Below are 22,500 nucleotides of genomic sequence, written 5' to 3'. Positions count from 1 at the left end.
AGTGTGTGCTTGTTCGTTCGTTCGAGCCCGCTACACCGATTCGAATCTTCTGCGGATGATTCTTGGCTTGGGTTTTTCATTTTCCCACTTTATTTATCATTTAAATTACGACTCCTAGCTCGGGATTTTATATTTTTCCAATTCATGTAACATTTTATTGCCGTTTATTAGTGATCTCCTCTATATTCACCCCCCAAAACAAACAAACAAACAATCAAACAGAAAACGGTTCTCCACGGGATCCCATAAGATTGTTGGCTGGAGTTCGGGACATTGTCTCTGGCGGGTATGGTCCTCTTATAAACTTTTACCATTGACAGTAAGGAAGAGCAAGCCTTACTAATATAATTAATTTGTTGCCTTATGGCATTACCAAATTTTAAGGTATATTTTGAAAGAAAACGAATGACTTCATTGTAAAGTAGCCATTTTACAAATCTCTCTCTCTCTCTCTCTCTCTACTCTCTCTCTCTCTCTCTCTCTCTCTCTCTCTCTCTCTCTCTCTCTCTCTCTCTCTCTCTCTCCCTCTCTCTCTCTCTCTCTCTCTCTCTCTCTCTCTCTCTCTCTCTCTCTCTCTCTCTCTCTCTCTCTCTCTCTCTCTCTCTCTCTCTCTCTCTCTCTCTCTCTCCCTCCCTCTCTCTCTCTCTCTCTCTCTCTCTCTCTCTCTCTGTCGGTGAAATCTTACACCTTGGCAACATTTGGGATTCTAAGGACTCCAGCCACTGCCCCACTAACGTCAGGGGCGCTCTGATTTTTCCATACAAATTCTTATTACAGAGCTTCTGAGTAAGCTTTGGATATATATCAGTGAAAATAGCGATAGATAAGAGGATCCTGAACTCTACTATCCTAGACAACGAAGTAAAATACTGTGTATCCAAATGGCTACTCAAAATCCCCGCCCCACCTTTTCCTGAAACCAAGTGGCTACTTAATTCAATTAAGGTCGATTATAGTTATACTTTTACATGCCATATATTTTCTAAATGCCTTCAAAATAATATCGTATGTACATGTATACATATGTCCTTACAGTTTACCTAATTTCTCATGTGGAAATGATACTTATTTACTTTGTGAGGCATGTAAAAATACTGTTGTGGCGCGTTTGATAAGGAAAACAAATCAATGAAGTGTAAAACATGTTCTGCGTTTATTGCAAGGAAATTCAATTTTTAGAGAAAACAGTGTATTTCCTAAATGCTATGTAAGAAAATTATTATTATTATTATTATTTTTTTTTTTTCATCGGCAAAAATTCACTTTTATATTATAAGTCATATGTAGAAATCGTATGAATGAGAATTGATATCTTCACAATTCAAGAGATGCATTTAACCGGTTTCGATTATATCTTCGTCAGAAATACATGTATTTCTAACGAAGATATAATCGAAACCGGCCTAGATACATCCCTTGTGCTGTGAAGATATTAATTCTCATTCATACTTTTTTCTACATTTGTCAACATGAATACGGTTCTTCCTAGACATAGTAAAGTCGCTTCTGATGAATAATAAAATTATTTCATAACTCACAACTACTTTTTCTAACTGTATAATATCTACCAGGCATTGGCTACGGGAATCGGTAATTTCACCAACTAGGTGACAACTTGAAATTGCAAATATGTGAGCAAAGATGCCACATATGGGTTCCAGGAGCATATATACACTATATCTGAAAAGGTTAGATTTTCCTATCTCTCGCTCTCTCTCTCTCTCTCTCTCTCTCTCTCTCTCTCTCTCTCTCTCTCTCTCTCTCTCTCTCTCTCTCTCTCTCTCTCTCTCTCTCTCTCTCTCTCTCTCTCTCTCTCTCTCTCTCTCTCTCTCTCTCTCTCTCTCTCTCTCTCGATGTCACGTTCCATACATCAACTGTAACCAATTCATACTAATGTTCATAATCCGAAGGCACAATATGTTTTACACTTTTTGCGGTCAACTCTTGGACATTGTTTATCAAAAATAAAATAAAAATATTATTAGGATATGAATTTGAAGTAAAGATCATGAGGTCCCTTTCATTCTCCTTTTAGCTTACTCTTCCATGGCGATAAAGCATGATAAATGTCGCAGCAACTGCCATCCTTATACTCTTAAGTGTCTGTTTGTCTAACTGTCTCTGTCAGTCTGTCTGTATCTGTCGGTCTGTCTCTCTGTCTCACTCTCTCTCCCGCACGCGCTCCGGTCCTTTACGCTTTCTCACCGCGCTTACTTACTACATGCACATAAGGGGTATCTCATCCCAGCGTGAAGAATATGACGGCGAGCTCACGGAGTAGGGGAGCACTGTAAATCATGTGAGCGCCGGGGAAGACCGCATGCTATCTGTCGAGGATTTGGAAGGACAGGACGCAAGCATGCACGGAGGGGGAGGATGAAACTTGTTCGGGGCCAATAATAGCAACTAAATTTTATATACATATGTATATATATGTATATTTATATACATGTGTATAAATATTATACATATGTATATATATATACGCGCGCGCGCGCGCGCGTGCGTGCGTGCGTGCGTGTGTGTGTGTGTGTGTGTGTGTGTGTGTGTGTGTGTATTAAGCGAAAGAAATCAAAAAACAACAACAAAGGATGAAAGATGCTCAAGGGGCCCACGCTCCTCCAACAACTAATGCTGTTGATGGTACGTCACTCTGATGAGCAGAGGAAGAGTGCAGATGCCCGGAATTTATCCAGGTATACCAAGATCCAGAAGTTTTATGCTGGGCCTTGGATAAGGTGGAAAGTATGCAACTAGGATAAAAGATGTCCAGATTCAGTTACCTTGGTGTGACAGATAGTTAATGTGCACTGGGAAATGGTTATGTGACAGCACAGTCCTGTCCATGGATTTTAGGATCTATTTGATAATCCTTTTAGAGAATCTTGATATTAGTGTTAATGTAGTTTATTATTTCTGTCTAATAGTTATGAAGTTGTGGATATATAGAATATGAGGATTATGGTTTATGATTAATATCCCTTGGGGACATTTTCTGTCTTCCCATTTCATATTTTGCTATACCACAGTATTACATTCTTGCTCTTCGTTTAAAGAATAGCACAAAGTTAACTCAACTGTATTTTATTACTTGGTAAATTTTAACATATACAATATATATAATACACACACACAGCAGATTATTAGCAGATCTCAGTTACATGTTTAAAACTGCCCTTTTGTAATCTATATTTTCTAATCAAATTCAAAATAAACTACAACAAAAATTACTTTAGATGGCAAGGCAAAATCAAGAAATCACTCCTACATGCTTCAATTAATTCATGAAGCAACTTTAAGATTTACAATATACGTGTAGCTATATCCAATGCTGAAGTAAGAGCTACATAATTTTATATAAGAAGTCTACTGTCTAGCATCTATGTACTTAGCACCTATAATTTAACAAATTGTATCAGAATGATCAACAAGCACCAAAAACTGTGCATGAAAACAGTGACAATTATGAGGCAATAACATTATCTTCAAGCTGAAAAATATTTTTATTGAGGCAGCCATTGTTTTGAGATCTGGACAGGCATATATAACTGACTATTAATAATTTAAAAGTGGTCTGTGTTTCTGTAACTTCAAGAGAGCAATGACTTAAAAGAGATATTATATAAATTTATAAATGAAGATTATCAAATTCACAAGCAAGAGGTTTACACTTTCGACTTCAAATATGAACCAAAAAGGATGACGATATATATTTTCTTTTCATCAAATCATGTTGTCTTGAGAATTTTTTTGATCTCAAGGCACTATCTTCTCAAAAGTAACCAATTTAAGTTAAAAGGCACACATCAATTCATTCTCTCACTACTCTGTTTTCTTCTCCCCTTCATTTTTTGTTTCTGTTGCTCTGTACTTTTTATTCTCTTGGTCTTCACTTTACACTTTTTCACTCATTTTGTGCTCACTCACTCCTCTATTTTTTTTTTGTTTTGTTTTGTTCACTCTTCATTTTTCATGTTTTAACTCTGCTTTATGTTCCTTTAGTCCTATTTCTCTCAGTCTTCACTTCTGTTCTCTCATTCTCCTTTTTTTCTCTTTTTACCTCCTTCTCTCACTGCTTGCTTTTCCCCCTTTCTATTCTCCTCCTTTTATATCCTCATCCTCCCACTGCATTCCCTCACTCCTCATTTTTCGAACTGCAATCATCACTGGGAACCACAAATGGTGCCAATTTCTTCATGGCTAATTTCTGACTTGGTGTGAGATATGGGTCCTCCTGGAACTCTGGTCTTTGTCGCAGAATATCAACGATTGTCTCCTTTGGCATACCCAAGTCACTCCACAGAATGGCATCCCAGTCACCTTTGAAGTTCATGAGACTTTCCTGAAAAGGATAAAAGATACCTTACTGAAGTTTTGTTAGTTTCTTTATTACTTCAAGTAACAAAGGCATTAATATTGGCTGCATCATCTCTTATTCTAACATTTAGCTCCTTTCTTTAACCCTAAATCACTTCTTTATATTTCTATATATTCACTCTTCAATTACAGACTGTTTCCTAAATATATTCAGACTGTCAATAACATGAAATACATACATTCCTCACTACTTCCTAAACCATAATCTATGCATACACACAAACTTTCAACTTTCACTACATGATTTCAAACACAAGTCCTTCCTTACTTGATCTAAACGTGTGTAGATCATCCTCTTGTAGTAGTGCAGGGGGTTGTATACAGATGGCTTGGGAGAGAAGTTCAGGGCAGTGGGTGGATTGCTGGATGTCAAAGGCAACAAGGCCGGTACTTCCAATGCTTCCTGCATCCACTCCATGTTACGTTTCAGGAATTCCCAAATAACCTGGAATTAGGATGTTTACTGCTATATATTCTTTTGATTGAACTAACACAAAAAAGAAAAAGAATGATTATAATTAAGGGATACAAATAAGGTTGATGGTTTAGACATGTTTTAATCTATTATCTTTGCATTACATTATAAGACTGTGTGTAAATATAAGGCATGTACTTGGCTTTTGCTTTCTCTATACATTTTTCAGTGTTTTCTTATTTTGTTTTTGCAAGACTTTTCTCCATACAAAATTCTAAAAAAAATATACATATACACTCAATTCTAGCATTGAGTATTCCTAGTAACATCCTCATTTATCTTCTAATACTTTGTGTTACATTCATATTACCTCCTCCCTATATGTAGATATGCAATCAACAGGTACCAAGTCATAGCTATGGACAGTGTGCTATTTCATGAATGGCTGAATTAAGAGGTGGTGGAGTTGGGAGTTCTTCTACAGCTGGCAGTATGGAGAGTCTGGCACAGATATAGCAAGAAGGGGTGCTGGGGATTTGTGGGTAGTGGACAGTGTGAATAAAGACTCGCTTCTATTGACCATCCTTCCACAGATATGCCTTGATTAAATTTATTATGCTTCAGTCTTCATTCCTCTATATCACTATACAATTTATTGCTCTTTGTTAAAGATGACCCAGAAAACTGCATCATAGCAGTTACAGCTGCAGTAATATCAGATGCAATTTCTTTGTTTCTGAGTGCACCTGTTACAGTGATGGTAAACATAACTATCAGTAAGAGAACTTACCACTAATGCATGTTGGCCTTGAACGGATGAGAGGACAGTATTAACAAGAGCATTGCAAACACTGTCAATCACATCTTCATCTGTGTAGTCATCCAGGCTGTCTTCTTCCTCCTCGTCTTCAAGGTCTTCTAGCCTGTTTACAATTAAAGGGCATACATAAATTGGTGAACAAGGATACATATTTCTATAACTACAACTGATTCTCTTTCACACTGACCGCATCAGTGACTAAGTCAGTCAGTCAGTCAGTCTCTCTCTCTCTCTCTCTCTCTCTCTCTCTCTCTCTCTCTCTCTCTCTCTCTCTCTCTCTCTCTCTCTCTCTCTCTCTCTCTCTCTCTCTCTCTCTCTCTCTCACTTCTATTTATATGTTTATATACATTCACTTCTATTTATATGTTTATATACATTCACACTCCTTTCATCTTTCACTGGAGGTCTCTCAAGTTTCATAATAACAAAATGTACAATTCACTACTTACTGCAATAACAGTGCTCGTGTCATCTGCTTCAGGTGTGTGTCATAGTTCCCATCATGCAAAGAACACAGCCTCTCACCAACAGCAATCATCATATCCCACTGTCCATCAGTGATTGGGGAATCATTCAACTGGTCCAGGGACTCTCGTGAATTCACAGTTGAATACAGGGCATTAACCACCAAATGTGTAACCACCTTTAAAGAAAATTGTAAATTGTAAAGATATAATCATAACCTTCATCGGGTGAATATCAACACTTGTGTAAATGCATATGATTATGCATCTGTTAATGATGATCATGAAAAATCTTTTAACTTTCAAAACATACAGGTAATCTATCCACAGAAGACACTCCTGCATAAATCAGAACCCCACAGATCTTGCATAATAATCCCCAATACACTGCTCTTGTATTCTCCTATTCTCTAAATGCTTCAAAACTAACACTTCTAAAAATTACAGCCAGCCTACAAATTCACCCAAAATTTCAAGGCAATGCTTTGCAATACAACCTATCACCTACTCAGTTAGAAGCATAATGTTTACAAAACAAGTTAAGAAGTAACTCACATGCCCTCCTGTAGGCTTGATGGTTGGAGGAAGGTACGTGTTGATGGTGTGAGCCGCGTAAATGACTGGGAGAGGAACCGAATCGGCAACACCTTCCAGGCCAGTTAACAGCTGCAGAGTCCAAGCGGCCAGATGATGCTCAAGCCTGACTGATAGCTGGCTGGGGTGGGCTGGCTTAGCGGGAGGCTTGGGAGGCACTGCTCTCATGACCTGACATGGAAAATAGAGTTCAGTGAATAGAAAGAGAAAAGAAAAAAATCAATAGAAGGTAAAAAATGAACATGGAATAAAGTCAAATTAAAAACAAATGTAAGGAGATTCCACATCCTATCAGGCAGAATACTGTGTCAAAGAAAGAGCAACTGTAAAAATGCTAAAGAGCAAGTGTTGAAAAAAAGTGTCAATTTATATTGTCAAAAAAGTACAGCTACATAGTATCAAAGAACCTTAACAACTAAGTTTTATATTACGAACCTCAGAAACAACACCCACTACGCTTGGAGCAATCAACTGCACGAGAGCATGATGCCATGGGGGGCGCTGGATGTTCCAAACCTGCGAAATGACAGACTAAAATATGTGGAGAAAACAAACTTTTTCCAAAACTTATACTATGAGAAATGATTACACCTCTAAAAAGTGACTCTATAAGAATTTATTTTTTCTGATAAAAAGAAACATATCTTGCTGAGAACTTTATTTGACAAAACAATCTGAAATTACATACCCTACAATTCTGCTTCAAAGCGGCAAGGCTCTTAAGGATCATAAAAACTACCATAATTTTCTTATCTCTCTTAATCTCTCACTAGACAATATGTAAAATACCTGTGTGCGGTCTAAGGAATCCCATAAGCCAGACTGTTTGACGCCAGGACCAATAAGGTTGGACAAGGCTGGCGTCCAATCCACACATCTCATCACAATCTGTAAGTCAGGTAGTACCTTCATTAACTTCTCAAATATCATGCCTTCTTACCATGCAAACAAGTCAACATAATGTACATAAAATAGACTGCAATTGATAATTCCAGCTTTCATTAAATAACTGATAAATATATTGTACACACACAGTTTTGCATTTCAGATACTGGTTAATCAGCAGCAATAGACAAAAAAGAAAAAAAAGAAAGAAAAGGAACAGACACACATAATCTTCACTGACAAGGAACAAAGTCGTACCTGAGCAATGGCAGCGTACACAGTGTGAGGAATCAGAGGAGGTGAGCACAGGTGTGGCATGCACATGGGGCCATCACAGGGTTTTCCTGCTGTGACCTGTCCAGGGGCATCATGCAGTCCCTCCATCAGGGTCTTTGTACCCAAGAACTTCCGCATCAGTAAACCCTGATAAGACAAATGGGAAATGAGAAAGAGCAATTAATTTTTTTTTTGGTTAGAAATTTCTTTAGCTTGTACAGGATGTCTTTCAGGAACATGTATTACAACCTTCACATTATACAAAAAGCCTTGAAGAGTTACATATGCAATTTTAAAACTGGTATAGAACATCACAGAGAATTATAAAATACAACTGACACATAATGTGAAGTTTTGATGATGAATTAAATGAACTATACACCAAGTTTGGGCTTACAAATGAGACTCTTCCTACCCTTATTATGAGTGGATACTGGGGCTGCGGTCGACTGGCCACCGTAAGCAAGGTGAGATAGACAGCTTGGTGGTCTCCGAGGAACCTGAGAGATGACTGCCCGTGAGGAAACAGCGAAGGATTGAGGAAAGTGAGCCAAGCTGGAGTGGACTCGATGCTTGTTGGCGAGTCTGGGTATCCTGTTCTCTTTACTGCATTGTCAAAGCCTTTGTGGAATATCTGTTAAGGAGGTTCAAACTGTAGCCCATATAATTGTGAAAGACCGTATATTCTTAATTCCAAATAAAAGTACACACATCCCAAATAATCAAGAACTACCAGTATCTTTCAAACTTAAGTTTTTCCTCATACAAAACTTACTCTTGCCACATTTTCGATCGGAGCACACTTGAGAGCAGCAACTTTGAGCAGCAGATCTGCACGCCGATGGATAGGCAGAGCAACAGACTCATGGATGCGAACTGAGAAGAGCATCGTTGGAGAGGCTACAAGGGAAGGGAGAGTAGCGGCAACTATTGTCAAGATTGCAACAACATCTGCCTTGTATTGCTGAAGTCTCATGTCACTAGGTTCAATCTGTAGAAGAATGTAAATAATTACGAATCTGTATTTATCTAACTCTATACATATCTATATATCACTTTGTATATAAACATTTGCATTTATATATCACATCTAAGTTAAACACATTTAAAACTAAAAATCTTGAAATGAAAACTAAAAAAAATTATACAATGTAAGGAGGCAAAATATTTCCAATATACCTGGGCATATCTTGTGACTAAGATGCTTAGAGTGTCCGTAAATATGCTCGCTAAAATACTTTCGCTCATCCGTGGAGAAGTATACTGCCACAAATCATTTCGAACACCTGGAGAAAATAAATGTGTATGTGGTAGTAAAATAAATCATAATATAGGATTTCAAACACTTCTAATAAAATGAAAGAAATTAAGCCTGCATTTCATATTCCCATTTCAACAAGAATGAGCTCGCCTAGCATTTGTACCTTGCATGTAAAAAGCCCACATCTGAATGCTTTCCGAGAACTTTTCATTCTCATGGTATGGTTTAACGTTAGTCCAGTCGTGGCTGGCGGGATCATGCAAGAGGGCTGAGTGAAGCAGGTCGCAGTTGTAGCTGAGGATGTTCTGCATCAGGAACTCAACCATCTCACCACATCGTCCCAGTGCACTCGTAAGATTTCTGGAAGAGGAAGCAGAAAACATAAATAAGAAATATGAAATCACACGTCTAAAAAGTCGGATCTGTAATATCATGACTTGAATACATAAAAAAACTTATTTCTTAAATCACTTAATTGGATTAAAAAATGCATTACAAGTCAAAGTAAAAGGTCAACATATAATGTGACATGCAATGTGGGCATAAATGTTTGATTAAATATATAGACATAATAACCAAGTCATCAACTACAAGCTTTGACAATGATACTTTTAGTATCTTTTTAGCCATGTCCTGTAATTAAATCTCCAGAATTATGTATTTCCTAAAATGAGAATAAATTTTCATCATAAGAATACCAAAGATGGATTCTATCACAAATTTTTCATAATGTAGAAGGCAAGAAAAGCCTAGTGTCAATCAACATGGGCTATTTGAGGACTTTTCTAAATAATAAATGAGTGTCCATTAGGGCATATTAAATGCAGAAAAGAGATGCTTAAATGATCTCATCTTAGCCATCCCTAACACACAGCCAAAAGAAGGTGAACTGTCAAACAGCATTTAACAAACTTACTTGGAACTTGGTTGTTTTAGGATATCCTTATAGGCATTGAGTCTGTTCCTTACTAAAGCTGCAGAAGCAAGGCATATAAAGAGGATCTTATTATTGCCAGTAATAAAGCCATTTTCACTGATCCGTTTGATGTGGTCGAGCATGTAATTTCCCGACTGCTCTACTGCAGTCATCAAAGCTGCCTTTGGTGTTTGTGGCTTGCCCTTAGGAATGGGAACTCCTGGGAGGGATTTGGGTTTGCTCTGGCTGGCTTTGGAAGCAGAAGACACTGTGCTTCCTGGTGTGGATCCTCCGACTTCGATATTGATGTGACGGCGTGGAGGGTAGAGAGTAACCTGTCCCTCTGCTCCCACCATGACCTCACTTGGCAGCACCCCTCGGGATCTGTCAACTGTGGGGTCAATTGTCAACTTGAGGCATTCCTCCCAGATGCACATGCCTTTGCTGACACTGTCTAGAGCTGATATGGGGGTGTCCCTCTGCCCTCCAATGGCATACGGGCAAACAGGCTTTGCACTGACCTTGGCACTCACTTTGAAATCAGCCCATTCTTTATGCAGTTTGTCCTTGGAAGAACCTGCCAACTTTGATACATCCATAGCCATTGCTGATAAATGCCTTGGAAGAATGGTCTTCCTTTACATTTGCTTGTTAGTTTATTCTATATGTATCCAGGAGGATAAAAGTATATAACTGTTTTCTAAAACAAAATGTCCATATTTACTTTCAGAAGCAAATGAGCCACAAGTCAGAATAAAGATGAATAATTTTATTCAGTCACTTTTCTACAAGTTTCCACCTCTCCACATTATTTTTCTTCATAAATATCAATGGTACATATATACAATATAAACATGTTAATCATCAGATTCATTTCTTCCATAGGCACACTTGGAAAAGTCTGTTTCCATCTGAAACACTGGCGACAATTCCTCAGTTAGCAGATCGTGCAAAGAGACTCCTGTGTGGCGGTACACCCAAGTGCCATTAATAAAGTCATATCTCTTGGGCCCACTTGTGGGGGACGAGAGCCAGATCTGCTTATTTGGGGTTTGTTTGTTAATGACATATGTTCCTGCACTTCCAAGCTGCAGCGTCAATACACCAGTCTGCAAAGATATGGTTACATGGTTAAGAAGACAGATTTGGCCAACATGTGATATGTACACAGTGTGCATACCTGTTCTGTGCAAAACCTGGGATGGAATGAATGAATGAAAGAAAGAGGGAGGGAGAGTGCAGGAAGGAAGGAGAAAGGGAAAAGAAAAGGGAAGAGGAAAAAAGAATAAGAGAAAACTAAATGGAAAGGAGAATGAAAGAGAAGGAAAAAGGGAATAACAAAATGTGGGTATTGAAGGAGTGAGAGATTAAGGTATAGAAGTAAGCAGGATGGAAGCTAGTGAAGACAGGAGGGAGGGAGAAAGGAGTAAAATGAAACAAAGAGAGAAAGTTAAAAATGATCACACAGACAGAGGAAAGCATAAACAAAAAGAATGAGGGAAGGAACTACAGAAGAATGTATGCATGATAAACCAACACTTGTAACTTACAGAATAGGTTACATCAGAATCTATAGGAGCACAATCAGTCTCAACCAGCTCTTCTAAGTACTCTGTCAAGGATTCCAGAGTTTCATCACTCACGTGTTCATAGGTTGTCTGATCTATTCTGAAAAAAGGTAAGAATCACGTAAATACATATGATAAGTAAAAGCAAAAGATATATTACATTATTTGTATTATCCTAATGCATTTCTGCAAGACATTGGTAACTAATATCCTTAAACCTGAAAGAGATTATGATCACATGGATATAGGCAAGTATATCCTCTTTATATGTATATGCATTCCTCTTTTCACCAATAAATGAAATGAAGTATAAACATCTTTCCTCTATGTACCATTAATTAATATAGCAGTACCTAGGAGTTTCCTTAATGGCAAGATTTATTCATCTAAAAGTAAGCCCAAGGTTAGTTTTCTAAGGACTTAGAACAGAGGGTATATTTATATTTAAGAGACAGCAGGAAAAATGGAGGATGATATACAATGGTATCACACTAAATAAAGAGCTGCAACATGGCAAACAGTTATAGTTAAACATATATACTTCATGCAGCTATGCATGATTCAATAATAAAAGCTATTTACACAAAACTACCCTAAATCTAATGTCAAGATGAGTTAGTTGTTGTAACTTTTTCCCCAATTCATTTCATAGCTTGTGATTTAAGACCATGATAACATGGCACCTTTGCCCATGTAAGACTGAAAAATTAGTTCACATTCATAGAAAAAAGGAAACCCATTAGCTTACACATAAAACCACTTACTCAGTAGAACAGTAACCCCTGGCAGTGTATTCCGTTGAATTGAATCCTTGCAAAAAGAGTTTTTTACTTCTTGACTGCAATGAATTCGAGACTGTGACGGGGAACTTAAGTCTAGTCTGCGATAACTGACGAATGGATAATCTTGATATCTGTCTTGCTGCAGCTTGGGGGCTGAACTGGCTCACACTGAAAAGTAGACAAACAATGTAATCATCCTGACAAAAAAAAAAAAAAAACACTTGATTACAGGTACTTAAGAGGCTAACTGAATAAGAATGTAAATAGTTTATTAGAAAATTTACATAAGGATGAAATAAATACTTTCAGTGGTTAATTCACCTTCAATTAGTAACTTCGTGGCAGATTCACCTTTTAAATGGTAATAGAGATGTAAAAATAACAAATTAAGAAATTCTAAATTCATTGTGTAATATGAAACATCTTTTTATGCAAAAATAGCTCTAGATATGCTTTACACATGAAGAAAGAGAAATTGAGAGATTAATTTGATTGGAAGAGAAAAGCCCAGTTTACTTAAAGAGTAATCAAATTGTCTACTACTTACACATTTATTGAAAGAAAAAATAATTTTCCATGACAAAGTGACTCACTATAAGCCCTCCATACCCCTTAAGGCAAACACCTTAGAGTTAGATATATGTATTTAATCTAAGAGTTGTGCGACACACTCCATTACCTTCATAATCAAATATTTTTTTGTGCTGCTTAAAATATCATCTAATTACATGAAATCAAATCACACGTTTTCCAAGTTGAATAACCACACTATGAGGCAGAACCAAGAGACAGATACCATACACAGTCACAGCTAATACACTATTAGTTTCCCGAAAACATCATCGACACTAAGACCCATGACCTATGACCCTGCAAACTGACCTGCGAAGGAAAACAGAAATCATATTTGTTATGTCTCGGTTTCCGTGGCAACGAAGCCGGTCAGCTGATCGCGGGACATGGGCTAAAAGTGCCGTGTTTCGCCTCTGGATTCTGCAGCACGTATATCTGATTATTGTGTGAAAATTGTTTATTATTTATTTATTTTCTCTGCGTTGATTTGTTTTTTATTCTTTTCCCCCCACATAAAGCTCTTAAAACAGCATGGAGAAGTTGTGAAAATGAAAAAAAAAAATTTTTATCTATATATTCCCATAAAAATCAAATCAAATAATTCACTTTACTAAACAATATACAGCATTACTTAATAAGCACATTAGCAATTTAAATACAAAATCCCTTTCATACATACAGGGTCCCTTGAAAACAACAGTGTCACATTGATCAGCTGTTCAGTCCGCTGTGAACCTTCGTGGAAGGAGAGTCGCCTGGTCCCCGGTGTTTATTTTATATTATTCTCTTAAACTACGTAAAACATACAAATTGGTAGGAAATGATTGTTGTTTCATAGAGTAATAGAGATTAACAGGAATGTTGTAGTCTGATATTTGGAAGTATGTGGATAAATACACACTAGAAGAAATTTTAAAGAAGCAGATGACAGGAAAATAGGAAAATAATGGCTTGTTTTTTATTTATTATTTTTTTTTTAGCTTAGGTGATAATACCAAGCCAGTGCTTTCTAAGGACCGCTTGTGTTGTGTTAGATTTTGTTGTATAAACATTCATTTTATTATGATGATCATTAATATGGTGCTGTGAAATGCCCAATGTTACGACTTTTTTTATAGGGAAAATTTAACCACTAAATTCTTGTTTAGTCGTTATCATAATCTACTCTTGGTTTCAGGAGTTTTCAGGAGATGAGGAGATGGATGAATGCACGTAGGCCTATGCTTTCGTCCATAAATTTGGTGTTAGAAAGGAATAGATGTAAATCAGATTTAGATTTCAAGTTGCAAATTAATAGGACTCAGTGTTGGGAGACTTTGAAGTCTTAAATTGGTTTAGAATTAAGGTGCAAATTAATGGCAAAATTGTTGATAAATAAGAGAAACAAGGAAATGAAATGTCAATGGGCTAAATTTTATTCCTTCCTCTTACTGAAGTGGTCATGGCTGCCAACAACGTGCGAGTGCTGTCAATCCAGAGCCATGTCGTCTCGGGCTATGTTGGGAACAAGAGTGCCTGCTTTCCGCTGCAGGTAAGTCGTACGTTTGGGTATATGGCGTTGATGGCTCTATGTTTTTGTTATTACTGTTGCCATTCTCTTAATCACCTCTTTGAAATTCTTGTAATATGAAGATTTTTTTTGTATATTCTTCTATATTTTCTCATATAAGCAGTATGTTGTTTCTGCATTATGATATCCTTACTTCAAGCAAGTTAATGTTGCAATCATCTGTTGGTTCAGATATCCGATCTTTTGCTAATGCTTTGGTCTTTATCCGACTCCTACCATTTCCGCTAGTAATCCTGCATGGGTACAACGCTATCTTAAAATGGACAGAGCTAAAGTTGTGGATTCCTTTATAATTGATACTATGATTAGTGCCTTAAAAGAAAGTAATGGTCATTGTAAATAGACATGAAACAATAGTGTGTAAAGGTCAATACTGTTACTAAATACCCCCAAAAAAGTATGCAACTGGAAAGCATGTTTCATTGCAAGTGCCCATTTACAGATTACTCTTCTTTTCTGTTTTTTGCTTTTTTCTGGGAATTCCTCAGATAAGCTTCACGTCGCCTATAGCCAAGAAACCGGTATTGACTTTAAAAGATATTTTCTATCGAAGGTTTAATTCATGGAAATGAACTTAGGAGAGGCGTGTTATCAAGCAATTGCTGCACCCTATAAGCACTGGAATTTATTTATTATTATTTTTTTTTTTTCCAATGGTAATTTTCTTGGTGTATCTCATGCCCTTGTTGGCTGTTGGAGCCAATATTGTTGCCATAGCTGGGTTCTGTAGACTGAATGAATTGTAAACATCACCTGTATTGGTAATGCGAAGCTTTTCTGCCTCTTTTCTTTTCCATGCCGAGTAAATGTTTATTCTACCAGTCACTTATCCAAGTCGTCCAAATTCACCTGGATATACGTAGAATTAGTGTCTTTCTCTTGAGTGGATGGTAGGAGAGGATACCTTGTGCTTTGTATCAAGTTTAAGTTTATAAGATATTAAACTGTATTAAGGACACAAACAAAGATGAGGTTTAAAAATTAATGAAAGGTTTTGTTGTCCAGTTTTAGGTATTGTGCCTTCTGCACATTATACTTCTCTAGTACTATTTATACCAAATGAAGAGATGGGTATCATAGAAATTGACCTTTCTCCTGTTGGGGAAATTTGTATGAGAGATATGACAGTTATGATAAAATTTCCTGAGTTATCAGTCAAATGGCATCCTGTGTAAGTAACAGTTATTATCAAGGGGTATTTTTTTTTGTATCAATCTAGATGATATCTTATGTAAATTTTTGGTATGGAGACCCAACTAAGTAAGAAAGACATTCTTTTTGTATATGAATACTTCTGTAGATATGCATGGTTCATCCCCAAGGAAAAGGGCTTGAACTAACCCTTAAAAAGATGTAGGATTACAAAATTAATATATAAATATATATATATATATTTTTTTTTTTTTTTTTTTTTTCTTATTTGATAACTATTTTACTTTTTAATATTCAATATTTTCTTCTACAAATGAAGGAAAGGATTATAAATGCAGTTGATCATTGAAGTGAAGTGAAGAACCAGTATCTGATGTTTGTATGTAAGTTAATACACACACACACACTCAGGGAGGAGGGACAACATACAGCTTCTATTGTAACTTGTAAAATAGGAGAGACACACACAGGAAATTTTCATGCTTATGTAAGGAAATGGTTGGAAAAAAGCAACTTATTTTCCCCTCAGAGATCAATTCATGCTATTTATTCATGTTTATTCTTATTCTTGTAGGTACTAGGATTTGAGGTAGATACCATCAATTCAGTGCAGTTTTCCAACCACACTGGCTATAAGTCGTTCAAGGGACAAGTGTTAGACAATAATCAGTTAGGTAAGTATGAGGAGGTAGTCTCACAGTTTGTAAGGAATCCGCAAGTTGTGTCTTTATTTGGAGAAACTGAAAGATATTGAATACTTTAATTATTATTATTTTCTTTTCTGTATTTTTTTAGATTTATTTTTTTTCTTTTTCCTTTATTATGGTCCTCCCAAAAAGCAAAGTAATTTGTATTTCATATTTCCTTGCATCTCATAATAGTTACAAAAGGTTGGCCTTATAGAAAAGTCTCATTTGGAGAACACAAGTAAGCATGAAACATTTTGTTGTAATGAATTCAGAATTAGACTTGAGAGTGTGGTATCTTCTCTCTTATTATGGAGTATGAGAACTTGGCCTTTTGTCTGTAGGTTTTGTCTGCTGTAACAAAAACAGCAACAAATAACCATGTAGTTCTTGCATGGTTTTCTGTGTAGTATGTTATTAATTGACGTGATATGGATAATAATTCTTAGATCCTTCCTCTAGCCTTTGTTTCATGTTACAAATATTCAGAGTAAGTGTTTGTATGTGCTTTTATGCTTGCACATAATCCCTTGGTGGTCTGCATGATTCTCAGATTCTACTTTAAATATTTTACTTTCCCAATCCTTATAAATGATTGCATAAATAGATGGTACTCACAGTTAGCATGTGACTTTAGAAATACCCAGGCTGACGTAACGCATAATTTTGAGAAATTATTAAAAAAATATGTAAGTCATAATGCAGATATGAGTTGTCAAATTGTTATAGTAAAATAGGATCAAGTGAAATTATTAGATTGTAGTTCTAATATTTGAAATTTGGATTCCTTAAAAGTCTTCTATGGAAGGCATATAAGCTCATTGTTACAAACAAGGCCCAGAACTATAGATTATGTATAGCTGTTGCTCATCAGTATTCTAGTCATGGAAGAACATGCTGGTGAATCACTTTGGGAATAATGAGTCAAAAACAAGATCTCCTGTCCCTCGATAGGTTTCTTATGCAATCAGAGCATCAGATTAGATTACATAGGGTTGATAACAGTTATGTAAAGATTAAAAGAGACATTTTTTTAATATATATTTTTTTTTAAGCAGAACATTGGGTATATTTCTTAATTATCAGATAGTTTAGTCCATGAAATGTTAATAGACATATGGATTACATAATTTATTTTTTGAAATGTTGTGTGTAAGAGATAAGATTCAGTGATACATGTTAATGTAGTTTAACAGGAGAGAAAAGACAATAGTGATATTACTGACATATCTCATTAACTTTAAAATCTGTAGCTGTAGTTCCAGTTCTCTCTAGAATTTAAATAACAGTTGCTTTGCATGTCATATAGAACAAGGTTAGAGTTTCTTAGTACTGTTATTCATATAAGCAAGGACCCCCTTTTTATTATGTAAAGCTTCAGGTGGATGATTATTGCCTTTAACAGCTCTCTAGTTATTTTTGCTTTGTCTTTACAGGTGACTTAATAGATGGATTAAAGGACAACAGTATTGACTTTTATTCTCACCTGCTAACGGGATACATTGGGTCGAAGTCCTTTCTGGAGAAGGTGAAGAGTGTGGTTGAGCACCTGAAGACAGTCAACCCAAATTTGATATATGGTTAGTGTGGGAAATGGGTGAACTTGCACTTTTGTTTTATTATTGTTTTTAAAAGTATGTTTACACATACATATATATCTTCCTCTCTCTGTATGCATTAATGTTGGTCATTCTCTTTTAATTAACTTCATTTCTCTATTTTCTTTGAGTAAACTTCTTTCACACTTTTTTTTTTCTTTTTTTAACCTTTACTCCTCCTCCTCCTCCTCCTCCTCCTCCTCCTCCTCCTCCTCTTTCTATCCTCAGTTTTCCTAACATTGGTGCTTCTCTACATTCCAAGTCTTTCCTTCTTTAAGTCTTTCTTTCCTTCCTTCCTTTCCAGTGTGTGATCCAGTCATGGGGGACCACGGAAAAATGTACGTACCTGAAGACCTCTTACCCGTGTATAGGAAGCACATCGTCCCCCTAGCAGATATCATTACGCCAAACCAGTATGAGGCAGAGTAAGTATGATTTCACAGATAGGCTCTGATAACTTAACTCTAGCAAGTTCAAAAGGCAGGGTTGAGATAAGAACATTAAGATCTTATGTAGTTCATAAGTGCTATGTTGTACTGGATGTATAGTGAACAGCTGTGGCTATGTAGAATGGAAACTAATGCTTTATGCTGGAGTCACAGGATTGCTCTATCTAGAAAAGATCTCTCTAAATGTGTTAAAAATATCATCATGATAAAGATTATTGAAAATTAGTCTGGACTTGCTTTACTGATATAGAAAGTGATTTTGGATCTGTTATGAAAGCATTCCTTATATTCTTTACATGTTAATTTTATCCTTATTATTAGGCCTGTTTGCTGTTTAGTAAGACATTCATCTTTACTCCATTTTTATTGAAAGGCTACTCTCGGGGCGGAAGATCAAGAACGAAGGTGACGCGATGGAAGTCATGAAGTGGTTTCACGAGCAGGGGGCTAAGACAGTGGTTCTCTCCAGTACGGAACTTGGCTCGGAGAATGAGCTGCTTGGTCTGGCCTCTTCTGTTATCAGTGCGTACCCTCTTCACGTTGTGGATTTTATCTGTATCAGCTTTATCAGTTTAGGAAGAAAAGTGAATTATATGGATCTACTATATGTGCTGTTACTGGTTCCAAGAATGATGTTGAGAGCGTGAAAGGAGATATTAATGACTTAGTCTTCGTGAAGTTTCCTGATTTATGAAGTTCTACTCTTTTAACATAGTAATTTTTTCCCAATTGAGGGTAATACGTATATGTATTAAGATATTAGATTAAAGATTGTTTAGATACAAGCAGTTTGAAAATGATAACTAGACTGTCAAATTATCTGTTATCTGGTTTAAAACTTCAAGAGATTTCTTAAAAAAAAAAAAAAAATAATAATAATATATAATAATATATATATATATATATATATATATATATTTTATAAAACATATGTGCTTTAAATATTTGTCAAATATATTTGTTGCATTCTATCATTATTAAGCTAAATTTAATTAATATTGAGATTAGTTGAAACTGTATAATATAGAATTTCAATGGTAACTAAGCTTATTTTGATACACAAACCTCCATTACATGAAGAACATACATAACATATAGAGGACATAGGAAATCTAAATTTGGTTCTCACTTTGTTAATAAATAAAGCAGAACTAGTGTTTGATAACTTTTGAAGTACAATGAAGTGAAGCGAAGCAAAGTGATTAAGAAAATGTGATTAACAGTATGAAATAGAGGAAGAGTAAGCGAAAAGTTATCATGGATGAAGTAAAGCTAGTCGTAAACCAATTTTTCATTACAGATGGTACAAGCACACGCCTACAGATTGGCATCCCTCGTCTCCCTGTTAACTTCACCGGCACGGGAGATCTCTTTGCATCTCTGCTCTTGGGCTGGATGCACCACACCGACAGCAATCTGAAGGTGAGTTTGTAATAAGGTCCTTCAGGTATATTTTCAAGTGCGTGAATTCTTGGAGTTTGTGTGAAATATTGTGAGAATTTTCAGACCTTTTGTCTAGGTTTTATTGCCTGTCTCTTGTTCTCTCTTGTTTCTGGCTCTCTGTTTTACTTTCTTTTTATTTCTTTTGTAGTTTCTCTCTCTCTCTCTCTCTCTCTCTCTCTCTCTCTCTCTCTCTCTCTCTCTCTCTCTCTCTCTCTCTCTCTCTCTCTCTCTCTCTCTCTCTTTTCTCTCTCTCTCTCTCTCTCTCTCTCACTCTCTCACTCTCTCACTCTCTCACTCTCTCACTCTATCTCTCTCTCTCTCTCTTGGTAACTTTTCACTTTCCTTTCTCTCTATGTTGGTCTTTCTCTCTTTCTTTCCCTCCTTCCATCTATTCCCTCTCTACCTCCCTCAATCTCCCAATGCCCCCTTTCCCCCAGAAATCCGTTGAGAACACTGTGGACACCATGCAGACCATCTTGCGCCGCACCCTGGACATGGCCCGTCAGGAGGCTGGGCCCAACGCACCCCTAACTGTGCGCCACCTCGAACTCAAGCTGGTACAGAGCCTAGACGACATCCGCAACCCAGTGTCCAAGTGCCAAGCTAGTGTACTGGAGAACTAATCCTGGTGCATATATGAGAGCCAACCTTCTGAGACATTTTGAGCACCAGTGTTTGAGAATTGCCATTTATTTTAGCCAAGATTACTGTATGTTATTGGTATGTTTTTTTGTTTTTTTTTTCACTTATCCTTTTAGAGAGTTTTGTGCCTCTGTAGGATATCTTATTTAAATCTATATTTTGTGTGATTTTATGAATAGTGAAATTTGATTCTTTATTTTAAGGAGTCTGCAGTATTTTTAAAGATTATTTATTAGATTATATACATTGTTATATACAGTATAGGGAAATTATCTCCTATTTATTGCACTATTAATATATTGTATTTATAACAAATTTATAAATAGCACATATGTACTTTTATACAAAGGGATATTTAATACCTTCAGTACTTGACAATTACATAAAGTTACTGCCATCATGTCTAAACTCTCAATCAATGAGTATACAAAACTTGGAATATATAAGACCATTGATTTGATTGGAAGTAAATGCTGAGAGGCCACAGGGTAGTCATTATGTGCAGATCTTTGCCATTCCTTAGTGTTTTATATATCCCTAGTTCTTAGGTATATTACAAGAACACGTTTTTGTTTTACTACCTCTTCTTTTGAATATCCAATGTTTATATCGTCAAGGTGGCTTATGCATGACGAAACACTCAGCTGTTGTTGACACGTCAGAAAATCACAGTATACACAAAGCCGGGATGGTGCATGTCTATAACTATAAGTACTTGTATGTTGATGTGACAAATTTATATTAATTTACCCACCAGAATACATACAACTGTAATATCATGTATACACACACACATGACACACATATTCAAACATAAGAGCAAAGGCAGTTGCAAATGCATTTATGTGCATGCAAAAACACACAAACACACACTATCTGTATTTCTTTAGTAGCATTATTTTCCTGATCCCTCATTACTGTCAAACTTGTGGACTAAGAAAGTGATACATGCCTTCTGTGTGTAACATTTTATTCTGTAATATTTCTTTCTACAAGGGTCTATTGCCAGCTCTTAACATGTATTAAAGGTTCTACAGGTTTACTTAATATTCACTTTAATCATGTTTTCTTCAGGTTTATTTGGATTTTTTTATTTATTTATTTTTTTAGATTTTCTCCAGATATATAAGGAAAATGGGCAACAAAAAATATTATAATTAAAGTTGCCTTTAACTCAGTTTAAAGAACTTGCTTTTCATTATATTTTCATATATAGACTTAACCTACTAAGAGCTCATTTCAGCATCGTACTGAAACTTCTTAATTCTTGGACTTTGGCTTTGTGTTTTACCTTGTCTATGAGATTATTACATTTTATATCAAATACCAAATATCATACCAACTACTGTTAATGTCTGATATAACACTTGATCTGTATTGAGTCTTTCATTATTATGTATGAGTTTCATTGTTTGCTTAATTTGTACACACATGTGCATACATATATACTTGAACATACACTAATACACATGAACACACTATAATTGATTTTGTTTTGCAGTTTCCTCAAAACTTGTGATCAGAATGATGGTGTGTACTTATTCCTTTAAGTCATATGCAAGATTGCTTTTGAACTGTGCACTTAAGAATGGTACTTCTCTTTGAAATATAAATTTGGTGGGTGTGACTTATTGTATTTGCATAATTTAGAGTAAAGATGAATGTATAGCATGAAGTTGCAGTTAGGGCCACTTTCTGATAATCAGGTAATCATGCACTCTTTATTTTTAACTTGTGCCAATTTGAACTTACAAAATGTGACATAATACTTGCACCAAAGTTATTTTTAAAAGTTGACACCACTTGCTAAACTGTTTTTTCCATAGTTTTCATAATGTTATTATGTAATGTTGATTAGTATTACAGTAGGATCATATGCATTGATATCGTGCTTTAAGTATAGATAAGCATCATTATCTACACAATGAAAGAAGGAAACACTTGAAAGAAATGAATAAATACATTTACTTTTTCCTTTTGTGAAATATGCAATGTTAGATTAGTAGCATATATATCAAAATGCAAGTCT

At 35.9% G+C, this 22,500-nt stretch overlaps 4 protein-coding genes and 1 long non-coding RNA gene across 7 annotated transcripts in view; 2 read left to right on the top strand and 3 right to left on the bottom strand.

The window, feature by feature from the left end:
• The window catches only part of LOC125036763 (integumentary mucin C.1-like), an 11,286-nt gene extending 8,997 nt beyond the window's left edge, over positions 1 to 2,289 (bottom strand). The window contains exon 1 of the mRNA XM_047629641.1: positions 2,219 to 2,289. Within this exon, the coding sequence (XP_047485597.1) occupies positions 2,219 to 2,229 (11 nt within the window). The 5' untranslated portion in view covers positions 2,230 to 2,289. The remainder of the gene's footprint in view (positions 1 to 2,218) is intronic.
• Positions 2,290 to 3,065: 776 nt separating this feature from the next.
• LOC125036680 (uncharacterized protein KIAA0825-like) lies at positions 3,066 to 10,627 on the bottom strand. The gene is made up of 13 exons (XM_047629485.1): positions 10,009 to 10,627; positions 9,256 to 9,452; positions 9,011 to 9,117; positions 8,607 to 8,822; positions 8,247 to 8,465; positions 7,814 to 7,978; positions 7,460 to 7,558; positions 7,106 to 7,186; positions 6,632 to 6,841; positions 6,062 to 6,255; positions 5,583 to 5,715; positions 4,646 to 4,822; positions 3,066 to 4,342 (listed from the first exon to the last, which is right to left on the bottom strand). The coding sequence occupies exons 1-13, from the start codon at positions 10,611 to 10,613 to the stop codon at positions 4,136 to 4,138; spliced, it is 2,610 nt and encodes an 869-aa protein (XP_047485441.1). The 5' UTR covers positions 10,614 to 10,627; the 3' UTR covers positions 3,066 to 4,135.
• Positions 6,759 to 7,855, top strand: LOC125036682. The gene is made up of 4 exons (XR_007115913.1): positions 6,759 to 6,899; positions 7,111 to 7,270; positions 7,444 to 7,560; positions 7,719 to 7,855. It is a non-coding gene; the product is annotated as an uncharacterized LOC125036682 (long non-coding RNA).
• Positions 10,628 to 10,762: 135 nt separating the features above from the next.
• On the bottom strand, positions 10,763 to 13,349 carry LOC125036681 (frataxin, mitochondrial-like). Its single transcript, XM_047629486.1, has 4 exons — positions 13,241 to 13,349; positions 12,341 to 12,526; positions 11,559 to 11,676; positions 10,763 to 11,117 (listed from the first exon to the last, which is right to left on the bottom strand). The coding sequence occupies exons 1-4, from the start codon at positions 13,261 to 13,263 to the stop codon at positions 10,866 to 10,868; spliced, it is 579 nt and encodes a 192-aa protein (XP_047485442.1). The 5' UTR covers positions 13,264 to 13,349; the 3' UTR covers positions 10,763 to 10,865.
• A 270-nt stretch (positions 13,350 to 13,619) lies between these two features.
• The window catches only part of LOC125036544 (pyridoxal kinase-like), a 9,678-nt gene continuing 797 nt past the window's right edge, over positions 13,620 to 22,500 (top strand). The window contains exons 1-9 of one of the 3 annotated variants that reach the window (XM_047629226.1): positions 13,684 to 13,744; positions 14,109 to 14,191; positions 14,368 to 14,462; positions 16,228 to 16,327; positions 17,776 to 17,919; positions 18,242 to 18,362; positions 18,760 to 18,908; positions 19,687 to 19,808; positions 20,267 to 22,500. The exon at positions 20,267 to 22,500 is cut by the window's right edge and continues 797 nt beyond it. In XM_047629226.1, the coding sequence (XP_047485182.1) occupies positions 14,122 to 14,191; positions 14,368 to 14,462; positions 16,228 to 16,327; positions 17,776 to 17,919; positions 18,242 to 18,362; positions 18,760 to 18,908; positions 19,687 to 19,808; positions 20,267 to 20,452 (987 nt within the window). In that variant the 5' untranslated portion in view covers positions 13,684 to 13,744; positions 14,109 to 14,121 and the 3' untranslated portion in view covers positions 20,453 to 22,500. Of the gene's footprint in view, positions 13,745 to 14,108; positions 14,192 to 14,367; positions 14,463 to 16,227; positions 16,328 to 17,775; positions 17,920 to 18,241; positions 18,363 to 18,759; positions 18,909 to 19,686; positions 19,809 to 20,266 lie in introns of all 3 variants that reach the window. The other 2 variants (XM_047629227.1, XM_047629229.1) reach the window with 2 other exon arrangements.

This window comes from Penaeus chinensis, chromosome 21 (genome assembly GCF_019202785.1).
Source record: "Penaeus chinensis breed Huanghai No. 1 chromosome 21, ASM1920278v2, whole genome shotgun sequence".
NCBI classification, from domain to species: Eukaryota; Metazoa; Arthropoda; class Malacostraca; order Decapoda; family Penaeidae; genus Penaeus; species Penaeus chinensis.
Note: the sequence above shows the minus strand (reverse complement) of the source record. Positions and strands in the feature narration are given on the sequence as shown.